The 12,050-nt window shown below is 43.8% G+C and overlaps 1 protein-coding gene across 1 annotated transcript in view; it reads right to left on the bottom strand.

The window, feature by feature from the left end:
* The window catches only part of LPCAT3 (lysophosphatidylcholine acyltransferase 3), a 29,967-nt gene that overhangs the window by 3,020 nt on the left and 14,897 nt on the right, over positions 1 to 12,050 (bottom strand). Inside the window, exons 2-7 of the mRNA XM_032773909.2 lie at positions 4,959 to 5,066; positions 4,739 to 4,845; positions 4,493 to 4,586; positions 4,300 to 4,337; positions 2,997 to 3,175; positions 2,464 to 2,572 (exon numbers count right to left, since the gene is read on the bottom strand). Coding sequence (XP_032629800.1) covers positions 2,464 to 2,572; positions 2,997 to 3,175; positions 4,300 to 4,337; positions 4,493 to 4,586; positions 4,739 to 4,845; positions 4,959 to 5,066 — 635 coding nt within the window. The remainder of the gene's footprint in view (positions 1 to 2,463; positions 2,573 to 2,996; positions 3,176 to 4,299; positions 4,338 to 4,492; positions 4,587 to 4,738; positions 4,846 to 4,958; positions 5,067 to 12,050) is intronic.

Below are 12,050 nucleotides of genomic sequence, written 5' to 3'. Positions count from 1 at the left end.
GAAAAAAAAATGGTGACTGAAAACTGTCCAGGTGTTATATTAGCTCTAGCACAACATCTCCTGGATCATGGAGGATAGCTCCTAGTGAAGCAGGCCAGTGGAAGGATTCACATTCTTGACTTCAGAGAACCCAAGAGCTCAGATACCCTAACTACCAAGCTAGCTAGCAGTACTGAGACACAGACAGCATTGCTAGATCTGAGCATGTGAGGTCTCATCTCTCTAGTCTGATCTAGTTGTTAAAAGAGAGATGGTCAATTTTATATGGGCTAAGAATAGTTAACCTCCTGTAATCCAACAATTTTACAGCCAAATACCATCTGGAGCAGTAACATAATAGCCATTTCAGAAGCATTTGGTTATATTAGGGCTATAAGTGATTAAAAAAATTAATCACGATTAATCGCATTGTTAAACAGTAACAGAATAACATTTATTTAAATATTTTGGAGTTTTCTACATTTTCAAATATATTGATTTCAATTACAACACAGAATACAAAGTGTACAGTGCTCACTTTATTTTTTATTACAAAATTTGCACAGTAAAAAACAAAGAAAATGTATTTTCAATTCACACCAATACAAGTACTGTAGTGCCATCTCTTTATAATGAAAGTTGAACTTACAAATGTAGAATTATGTAAAAAAAACTTGCATTCAAAAATAAAACAGTGTAAAATTTTAGAGCCTGCAAGTCCACTCAGTCCTACTTCTTTTCATCCAATAGCGCAGACAAATAAGTTTGTTTATCTTTTGGAGGTGATAATGCTGCATGCTTCTTGTTTACAATTTTTCAGAGTGGTAGCTGTGTTAGTCTGTATCAGCAAAAACAATTAGGAGTCCTTGTGGCACCTTAGACACTTAAATTTATTTGGGCATCTTGTCACCTGAAAGTGAGAACAGAGTTTCATCGCACTGTTGTAGCCAGCATCGCAAGATATTAGTGCCAGATGGGCATGCGCTGAAAGATTCATATGTCCCTTCATTCTTCACTGCTATTCCAGGGACATGCGTCCATGCTGATGACAGGTTCTGCCAATAACAACTCAAAGCAGCTTTCTTTTTTGGTTCTGTTGTTTCTGCATCAGAGTGTTACTCTTTTAAGACTTCTAGAGCATGCTCCCCACCTCATGCCTCTCAGATTTGGAAAGGACTTCAGATTCTTAAACTTGGTTGAGTGCTGTATGCATGTCCTCTGGAATGGTGGCTGAAGCTGAAGGGGCATATGAAAGTTTAGGATATCTAGCACGTAAATACCTTGCAATGCCAGCTACAAAAGTGCCATGCAAATGCCTGTTCTCACTTTTTGGTGACATTGTAACTAAGAAGAGGGCAGCGTTATCTCCTGTAAATGTAAACAAACTTGTTTGTCTTAGCGATTGGCTGAACAAGAAGTAGGACTGAGTGGAGTTGCAGGCTCTGAAGTTTTACTTTGTTTTATTTTTGAGTGCAGTTATGTATCAAAAAAATTCTACATTTGTAAGTTGCGCTTTCACAACCAAGAGATTGCACTACAGTAGTTATATGAGGTGAACTGAAAAATACTATTTGTATATAACTTTTACAGTGCAAATATTTATAATAAAAAGTAGTATACACTGATTTCAATTACAATACAGAATAAAATATATATGAAAATGTAGAAAAACATCCAAAATATTTAATAAATTTCAATTGGTATTCTATTGTTTAACAGTGCAATTAAAACTGCGATTAATCACAATTTTGAGTTAATCGCATCAGTAAACTGTGATTAATCGACAGCCCTCATTAATATTTTTATTTCTAAATTTTAAAGTCCTTGTTCGTTCCTGGTTATGTAGAAAAACTGATGAACTTTAGGGGGAAATCAACCATGTCTCCAAGGATCTCAAAAAGTCAGATCAGTTTCAAACTCAAGTGAGTTAACCTGCAGAGTGAGCTGGACCTGCTGAGTAAAGTCACTACTTTATCTTTTTAAGCAACAACGTCGACAAACAAGCAGGACCTTGCGTCGATCCTTCATTGTTGTGTTGGCATTAGGGAATGCTTATTTTGTGAAGTCTTGAAAATAAATGGTCCATGATTTCTTCTTTACCTTTTTTAAGTATAAAAAAATCCTAGGAAACTATACGCAAAGAACTTTGTTACGGTAATGATTAAAGGCTAATCATTAAATGATCAGGAGATATAAATGGTTCCAACAGCAACTGGATTGCACTAAGTTTCTTGTTCAATTTATAACTTAGTATTCATGTTAGTCATTAAATGCAACCCCCCAGACATGCAATGCCACTGAATTAGTGAGGGGTGCTTAACATTTGCAGTTACTGACCCTTCAGTGATATTTAAGTAGGCAATCCTTAAAAGTCCTTTCACTTAGTTTTCTAGTTTCACAATTCCTGTCTTGAGTAGCTGGTGCCACCTACAGAAACAGATTAGCTTCTAAAGCTCAGCTCTAGCTACTAAGACTAGTACTTACCAGGTATGCATCAGAGATGAGGTATTCATCAGAGATGTATGGGCTCACTAGGGTATAGGTTACCAGAAAAAAGAGGCCTAGGGTAAGGCGCTTGGCAGCAGGCACAAGGCTGGGCGGGGGGAAGAAAGTGGAGATCAGAGGTCAAATGTTGCAAAGAAACTCAAGACTCACAAATTGAACAGAATTTAAAAATATAAGTGGAAATAAGGGCTCAGACGGGGCTGAAGGAGGATCTACTGCAGTGGCCACCCCCATTGGGAACTGGGATCAAGACCCCACCAGGCTTGGGCTGGGTCTGCATTGAGTGTTGCAGACTCAGAACAAAACAACAATACACAAGAGCAGTGCTAAGGAGGGTGCTGTGTTGTGATAACTTTGTAGTCTTTGGAAGTTGCATGCCCTGAGAGTCAGTACTGACCCCTGAGATCCAGTGCGGTGCTAGATGGCAATGTACTGCAGGGACTGGGGTGAATATCTTGGTAAAGGGTGCTTGGGGCTCTCATGAAGGAGGAGGCCAGAGTGGCTCTGGTTACCTGTTGGGTCTTTGGCCTGGAACATCAGTCATCTCGCCCCTTGCCAGTTTCTGATAGTTTGTCATGGAAAACTGGGGCCCCACCATGAAGGCACCATAGAAATAGGAGAAACCCGAGACCTCCAGTAAGGTAGGAACTCCATGGACTGCAAACCGCTTCTGCTCAGGGGTCAGGGACTCCTGTATCAAAGGGAGCAACGTTAACATTTCTCTAGACTAATTGTGGATTTAATTCCCCCAATCCACCTCCCCTCTGGTTTGAGTTATAAACTGCTACACTCAAAGGTCTCACCAGTTCATTGATTCCTGTAGATACGCGCCTCCGGCTCTCAACAGCAACAGTATCTGCATTCAAGGCCCAGTCATGGGGATCCACACTCCCAGCTGATCCCTCAACAAGGGAAACCGCACCCGTCCCCTCCATCACGCCAAATGCAGTAGGAGCTGCACTCCTAGTCTCCTCTAGTCTGCAGTGGCATGCACACACCCCAACTCATACAAAGCTCCAGTGCTGGGGTCCACACTTCCCAGCAGAAGGATACATTCCTGGGGCACAAGCCCATTACACTACTCACTAGTTTTGTTGCTTGAACTTCACCTTGGAAGTCTCAACTGAACCATGTTCTCTTATCATCAGTGGTAATTTGTCTGGGTGGGGACAGGGCAAAGTCCCAAACACTAGACATGCAAGGGCTATTTTAGAATGGGGATTAGGAGACAACAGCAGAGCTTCTAGTCTCTCTTCCTCCATAAGGAAGCAGTATTTCTCATACCCTACTTAGGGGTAGGGTGACTGCTCCCAAGTTGCTAGGGTCCTGATCCCAACACCCTAAACAAGGAATAAGGGGGAGGGCAGGTCACCTATAGGGGTAGGCACCCTATGAGACTGAAGAGGGTAGAACAGGGATGAGACTGAACCACGGGAAAGGAGCACAGGAAGTCTGACCCAGTGTTGAGATGTCTGTAAGACTCAGGAGTATTTCCCCAAATGAAGGGCCTCGTTGTTCAGGACATGGGGAACTAGAAACCCTGAGGAATGGATTTTATGAGACTAGGGAGAAAATAAGATCCTGTCATGGATCCCAGAGCTGAAGTGGCTAGTCCCACCTGTGATTATTATTGCCCCAGACAAACCCTTTCCATCTGGGGTTCATGCCCCTTATACACACACAGATGCACCCTCCCAGCAATGGCTTTGCTGAGATGGGGATTTAGTTCTTTGACTCTCTCCCCAGAACTTGACTCCTCTAGCCTTCAGCTCACAGGAAAGAAGTGGGAGAGGAGAAAGACGGGGCTTCACTCACCAAATCCTTCCCTCCATCGTAATAATCGATGGCCAAGCCTAGAGATAGAGAGAACAGAATTACGCTGAGACCATCTTTGAAAGGATAGGGTTGAACTACTAAAGATTGAAACACCTCCTCACCTTTGGGGCAGGAGTGGTGGAAAGCATATACACGGTGTGTGTAAAGGAAGGGAATAGGTGGCATCACTCACCAATCAGCTTGAGAGTCAAGACACAGTGTGGCATGGTCCACTTAATGTCATAATGCTCTGTGGCAGTGAAGTAATAACCAGCCATAAGGTATATCTGAAAAAGACCATGATATGGATTACTCAGGCTGACTACTCCAGCAAAACTTGTTCTATCCCCTCCCATGCTCACTACTGGGAAGTAAAGGGTGGGGTAGCAGCAGCAGGCTCCCCACTCTAGATGAACGCAGAAAATAAGGATGCACTTACTACTTGAAAGCAGAAGGTGGTCAAGACAGCAGTTATCGTGCGGCCCATAAGCCTCAGTATGAGGAACTGGATCAGGACACACAGCAGGGAGTGAGCGAACTGCATCCCTGTGGAGAGAGATGGACTGGGAATTGAATTACACAGCAGCTCCTCACCACACGTTCTCAAACTGCAGCAAGCTCTGAGCCAAGCAGCCCATTTCTCCCTGTATCCCTCTTACCGAAGTTGAAGTAGGCAATTGAGAGCCCTGTTAGGGTGTTGTACAGGTGAATGAGGTAGACCTCCTTCTGGAAGAGGAAATAGCGCTGGAAAAAGGCAAAAGGGTATCCTAGATGGGGAAAGAGACAGGAATATAACTTAGTGCAAACAGAAGACAGGTTTATACAAGTCCAAGCAATAAACCTCTAGGACCCATCAGTGGGTATGTGTGCTCCTAGGCTCTGTATTCCCCCTCCCCAGTGGCCCAAGAATTAAGGTTGCCTGTACAATCTTAATTCAGCCCCCTTGTGCACACGCCAGGAATAGGCAACCTTTCAGAAGTGTTGTGCTGAGTCTTCATTTATTCACTCTAATTTAAGGTTTCGGGTGCCAGTAATACATTTTAATGTTTTTAGAAGGTCTCTTTCTATAAGTCTAGAATACATAACTAAACTATTGTTATATGTAAAGTAAATAAGGTTTTTTAAATGTTTAAGAAGCTTCATTTACAATGAAATTAAAATGCAGAGCCTCCCAGAGCAATGGCCAGGACCCGGGCAGTGTGAGTGCCACTGAAAATCAGCTCGCGTGCTGCCTTCGGCACCCATGCCATAGGTTGCCTACCCCTGGTCTATGCATTACGACAGTCTTTAATTACATAATCACATACTATTATTTCCACAGGGTCCCTATCTCATTTAGTGCAGAGGATGAATGGTGCTCACTGAATAGGCATTTATTCAATACTTTATTTTCTCCTCATTGTTCAATGTGTGGCTCTAGGACTTATTTACTATACACTATTCAAACCCTGCTCTGAAGACAAAATTATTAATTTCTGCATAGGCTTTTCTGCAGCACTCATCGCTATAGCATACAAGTGCTTCATAAATGTTAGTTTATCTTCACAACACCCTGGAAGGCAATATGATATTATCCTCGTTGTACAGAAGGGAAACTGAGGGGCAGAGGTTAAGGACAAATCGTTCCCTCTAATTTTAAGTGCCCAATTTGAGATGCACTGGATTTTTTTCAGAGTAATTAGCATTATATAGCAATTTATATATTCAAGTGCAGCTCTCACTGACTTCGGCTGCAGCTGCAAATGCTTAGCACCTCTGAAAACCTGACCTCAGAAAGTGAGGAATACACAATTAGTGACCATCTGTGAAAAGTTTGGTTTAAGTGATTTCCCCAGTATCATACAGGAATCCTGTGGTAGAGACAGGGATGAATCCAATTCTCCAGGGCAGCATTCAACTGCCTTAATTATGAGACCAGCCATTCTCTTCCTGCAATCCCCAACTTTATTCACCTTCCAACTTCTGCTTCAAACAAGGCAGGGGTCCTATATACACCAGCCACCTTCACTATGCAACCCTGATTTGTTCTCAGGGTCCCATACAAAATGTACAAAGGAGCTGTGAGAGGACAGAGCATGCTCACTGAGGATGGAATCTTTGGAGATTTTAGCTGTTAAGCTCTGCAGGGCTCTAAGGAACGTATGCAAACTAGTTTTTCCAAGGCTTATAAACTTGGCCAAATTTGGGCAGATTTTCACAGGGACAGCAAAAGGCATCTCTCTGCCTCTGGACACAAATTTCAACCCCTGCTCCAAAGCATAGGGGCACTAGAGCTGTTTGAGAAAAATGTCTCAAGGATTAAAAACAAACAAACATCGTTCTCAGAAACAACTGAACCATTTTTGGGGGAAACTTTCCCTCAAAAAATTCAGCCTGAGGCAGACACTCAATGGGAAATTTCAGACAAAGTTATAAGCAATTGAAAACAAAATCTTATATTGGGAAGTGTCAGGCAACCCTAATAATTGCTATCACTTTTAGTTACACCTATAAATATTGGGCTGACAAGTTTACAAATTCGTGGTAGCCAGAGGTATAAACATTCTTGCCAGAGTCCAACAAAGAAAATGAGGACCCACCAGCAAGGCCCAGGGGCAAACTACTCCTTAAAATAGGTCTCTCCATTATGAACGCATTTCCTGAACCTCAGCAACACATTTGATCATGCTGACACTGACAAAAGTCACAGCTACTTGCTTCTCTTTTGAAGACACAGTCCCATTGGTCAGGAAGTGGGCGAGGAACATCCGTATGCATGATTACATTACCCTAATACTGCTGCTTACTACAATCTCATCTTCTCTCTACTTCAGAGTCAAATTACTTCCAATGGCATATTGGCGCGAGTTAAGAAGGACCTAAGCTGTTGACCTGGCCTGGTCTATAGGGATCATAATAATAATTAGCTACAATTGTCAATACCTTAGTTGAATTACAACCTAGTTTCTCCAAGAGCAGTCTATACATGAGCTTTAACTATATGGAGAAGTTGAAGAGTCTGTTGTTCCATTATTAAGATTATTCAGGATAAAAGAAGTGGGGCACCAGCTTCTAAAATGAGGGCTAACTTTCTTATTTTGATTAAAGCTTATAAATAAATGTGGTAATTAGGATCTAAATTCTCAGAAAATTCTTTCTGTATTCCAGTTGTAAATCTCATAATTTTTGGGGAAGTTATACTGCGTCCTTCATACATAAGAGGTTGAATCCTTGGTGCAAGTGCAAAACACAACCACAGTTGTGGCCAGTGACTCTACAATGGATTCAGTATCTTATGGTTGCATTCTACACTGCTCATAGGGAAACTATGCTCCCCTTTATGACACTGCTATTTCTATCCTTTGTTCTTCTTCCTTCCCCGTTCTCCTTTCTCTACTTCTCTCCCTCATCTTTGGGCTTGTCTACACTGAGTTTGGAATTGAAATAATTAAATCTGTTGCAATTCACACTTTTTGGTTATTTTGGCATAAGTCTGCATAGACACTCATTCCAAAATAAGAGTGCCCACTCACTGATTCATACTGAAATAACTGATAGCTATTTCAATTTCACTTTCCACATAGAAAAGCCCTAAGTCTCTCTTTCTTCCTGCTAGCAACTTACAATTCCCACACCCCACTCAATCCACTAAAATGATCAGCAGTAAAAATGAATCATTATCAGGCTTGAAGGGATACCAGACATTTATTGTCTTCCTGAAATGACTGACAGCATGAAACACCATCAGTTTATATTCGGTGCATACGTGGAAAGGTTTTTTCCCCTCAGTCACAATGGCTCCCTTTTGGCAAGCAAAGTTTAGTTTCTGGAGAATCCGAACATATCGTGCAAGCTCCAAAATGCCATCTATCTTAGGCAAAGGAGTAATCTGTTCCCAAAATCACCTCTACCAAAACCAGAGAAAATACTGAAAGCAGCAACAGGGGAAGCATCTCTAGGTGGTGCCAAGAAAGAAGTGGAAAATGCCAGATAAAGGCCTGGTCTATACTAGAAAATTAGGTTGGTTTAACTACATCGGTCAGGGGTGTGAAAAATCCGTACACCCTGTGTTGCATAGTTAAACCAACCTAAGTCCCCGTGTAGGGATAATGCTAAGTTGATGGAAGAACTCTTCCTCTTGGGGAGATGGATTACCTATGTTGACTGGAGAATCTCTCCCAATGGCATAGGTAGTGTCTACTACCAAGATCGATGCTTTTATAATTTAAGCTCAGGTAAAGGAGGAAATCCCTGGATATATTCATTTTTAGAAGGGGGTTCACGAGACTTGACATTTTAGTGAAAGGGGTTCACAGGTTGTTAAAGTTTGGGAACCACTGGTCTACACTGAAGCTCTACAGTGGCACAGCTGTTCTGTTGCAGCATTTTAATTGTAGACATACCCTAAGAGAATGCACAGACCAATTCGACACTGAGGCACTTCAACTCATGGCTGATGCCAGTGTCAGAAATAGAGACTTTTGGGGAAGCCAACTCCCGGATCTGGCCCACTGATGCCCAGACATCTAGCCACCCAACACTGTGGAAACAGTCCAGATAGATTCACATGGCATTAAGTTCCCAGCACATCAGATAGTAGGAACACTAGTAGAAACACTAGAATCCTGATACCATAAGATCTGGAGGCCATCAACATTAAGATATCCAAGTGGAGGACATTAGATGTTGTCTAGCTGAACACCTGGAGCCTTGGAATCAGGACAAACCCATGGTAATAGTGGTGCGAAGGGTCAGGAGCCTCATGGCTTACCTTATTTTTCCTTGATATTGAGGGAGAAGACTGACACTGAGAGGCAGTCTCTCACAGATTCACTGGTTTGCCACAAGGACTGAGATAGCACTCAATGTAAGAGCAAGTCTTTTTGCCCACATGTTTCAGAGGACAGGACCATGAAGGTGAAGAGCTCCAGAAGGTCACTTTAATAGCATCCTTACCAAAAACTTGGAACACTGTAGCTAAATCCTGACCTGCCCAGATGTCCCCAGGCCCAGAGAGTGAGGCTACCAGATCCTGATTCACCAATGCAAGCCAGAGAACTCAGAGGAACCTCTCCAGTCACTTCAGCGTCAGAGCATGACATCCCCTCAGAATTGCCTCAATACAGCATAAGGCAGCCCTCTAGGGTTCACAGGTGTGGTTGGTGAACAACTTGCACACGGAACATCAGTCAAGCAGGGGCGGAAAGTTATATGGGCCTGTGGTGCCTGTGCTCCAGCAATATTCAAGGCACGGGGGCCTGGGTCCACCAATGTTTGGGGCCGGGTCTCTTGCCTGGCCCCATCTGCCACCCCTGCACACCTCCCCCGACAGTCCCCCAGCTCCCAATTGCTGCCCCCGCACGCCTCACCTGGGTCCCAGAGCGTCCCTGCCTCAAGCCACTCTGCTGGCTCCTGGCATCAACTGCCACCGCAGGATCCTAGTGCCCCCCACCCACAAGTGCCAAGGCAGGCTGATCCTAATCCTGTCCTTCCGCCTGGGACCCTTCCCTTTTCCGGTGGGACCCTCCACCAGCACAGGGCCCCATCCAGTCACCGCTCCTGCCCCATGCTGGGCAAGGGGTAGCCCCATCCCCGACCCCCAGTGAGGCTACAGTGAGGGGTGGCAGCAGAGGAGGAGGCGACATGTGATGACAGCCCCCCCAACACCCACCACAGGGGAGGCGAGGGGACTTCCTGGACCTGACAGGGGCCCTAGGAGCACATGCAGTGACAGTAGTGTGAGGTGAGTGTGCTGCTGAGAGGTAGAGGGGGCCCCTCCTCCAGAGCTCACAGCTGCCAGCTGGGACAGGGCTGGGAGGAGTCGTCCTTTCTGGCCCCAGGTCTGGGACAGCCTGCCTGCACTCCGAACGCCTCATCCCCAACCCACCCCACCCAAGAGCCCACACCCCCAGTTGGAGCCCTCATCCTCCTGTACTCCAATTCTCTGCCCTAGCCCTGAGCCCCCTCCTGCACTGTGAACCTCTCATCCCCAGCCCCACCCCACAACCCTCACCCCAACCCTCTGCCCTAGCCCTGAGCCCCCTCCCACACCTCAAACATCTCATCCCCAGCCAAAGCACTCACCCCCCACACACCCCAACCCTATGCTCCAGCCCTGAGCTCTCTCCTCCATCATGAACCCCTCATCCCTAGCTTCACCCCACGGCCCTCACCCCTGCACCCCAACCTTCTGCCTGAGCCCCTCCCACACCCCAAACCCTTCATCACCATCCACACCCCAGAACCCTCACATTTTTACATTATTTTAAAAATATATATATCTGTTTACAAGGCAGGTGTGGGGGGCGGGACTTGGACTTGTTCTGGACACCACTAAAAATTATATAAACCTGCTGCCCTGTTAAGTCAAGAATTCATAAAACAGAAATAAGAGTTGAAGTGCTCTCTGGCCCACTGATATCAGTTTTTAATAAAACCTGGAGTATCAGGGAAATTTCACAGGACTGGAAGAAAGCTAATGTGCAAATATTTATAAACATATCACAAGGTGACCAGGTTAACTGTAGGCTGGCTGGTTAGTCGAACAGTGACTAGGAAAACAATGGAATGGTGGAAAGCAGACTCAAAGAATTACAAGAATAGAAACATAATTAATGCTAATCAACATAGTTTAACAGAACATAGGTCTTTTCAATCACATTATTTTTGATCAGAACTTTATCAGCTAAGCATGTAATAATGGACATATTAAGTATTATTTGTAGTGTTGGAGCACCTCTAGAAGCCCTAGTTATGGAGCAGGGCCCCACTGTGCTAGGGGGCTGTCAAAAACACAGTTCCTACCTAAAGACTTTACAATCCAAGTATAAGACAAAAAGACAACAGATGGGAATACAGAGAAATGGGACAATATTAGAAGTTATTGACTTTCTATAAACACAACAGGGAGTCCGGTGGCACCTTAAAGACTAACAGATTTATTTTGGCATGAGCTTTCGTGGGTAAAAAACCCCCTTCTTCAGATGCATGGAGTGAAAATTACAGAAGCAGACATTATTACACTGACACATGAAGAGAAGGGAGTTACCTCACAAGTGGAGAACCAGTGCTGACAGGGCCAATTCAATCAGGGTGGATGCAGTCCACTCCCAATAACTGATGAGGAGGTGTCAATTCCAGGAGAGGCAAAGCTGCTTCTGTAGTGAGCCAGCCACTCCCAGTCCCTATCAAGCCCAAATTAATGATGTTAAATTTGCAAATGAATTTTAGTTCTGCAACTTCTCTTTGAAGTCTGTTTCCAAAGTTTTTTTGTTCAAGTATGGCTACTTTTAAATCTGTTACAGAATGTCCAGGGAGATTGAAATGTTCTCCTACTGGCTTTTGTATGGTACCGTTCCTGATGTCCGATTTGTGCCCATTTATTCTTTTATGTAGAGAAGTAACTATACTTAAAAGTATACTATAAAGTAGCTATACTCTCAAACTAGCACCCAAAGGTATAGTCAGATCCAATGGCTGGAAGCTGAAATTAGACAAATTAAATTAAAAGGGTGCCTTTCTGTTGTTGTTGTTTTGGGTTTTTTGGATGGTCCACATAATTAAGCAGTAGAACACATTAACAGGAATGTGGTGGATTCTCCATCACTTGAAATCTGTAAATCAAGATTACATGTCCTTCTAAAAGATCTGCTCTAGTACCACCACAAATTAGGTGCAAGAATTACTGGATGATGCCATATGTCTGAGTTATGCAGGTCAGACTGGATGATCACAGTGGTCCAATCTAATGTTAAAAAAAAAAGAGACTCTAC

Source organism: Chelonoidis abingdonii, chromosome 1 (genome assembly GCF_003597395.2).
Source record: "Chelonoidis abingdonii isolate Lonesome George chromosome 1, CheloAbing_2.0, whole genome shotgun sequence".
Lineage (NCBI taxonomy): Eukaryota > Metazoa > Chordata > Testudines > Testudinidae > Chelonoidis > Chelonoidis abingdonii.
This window is presented reverse-complemented; position numbering and strand designations above follow the sequence as displayed.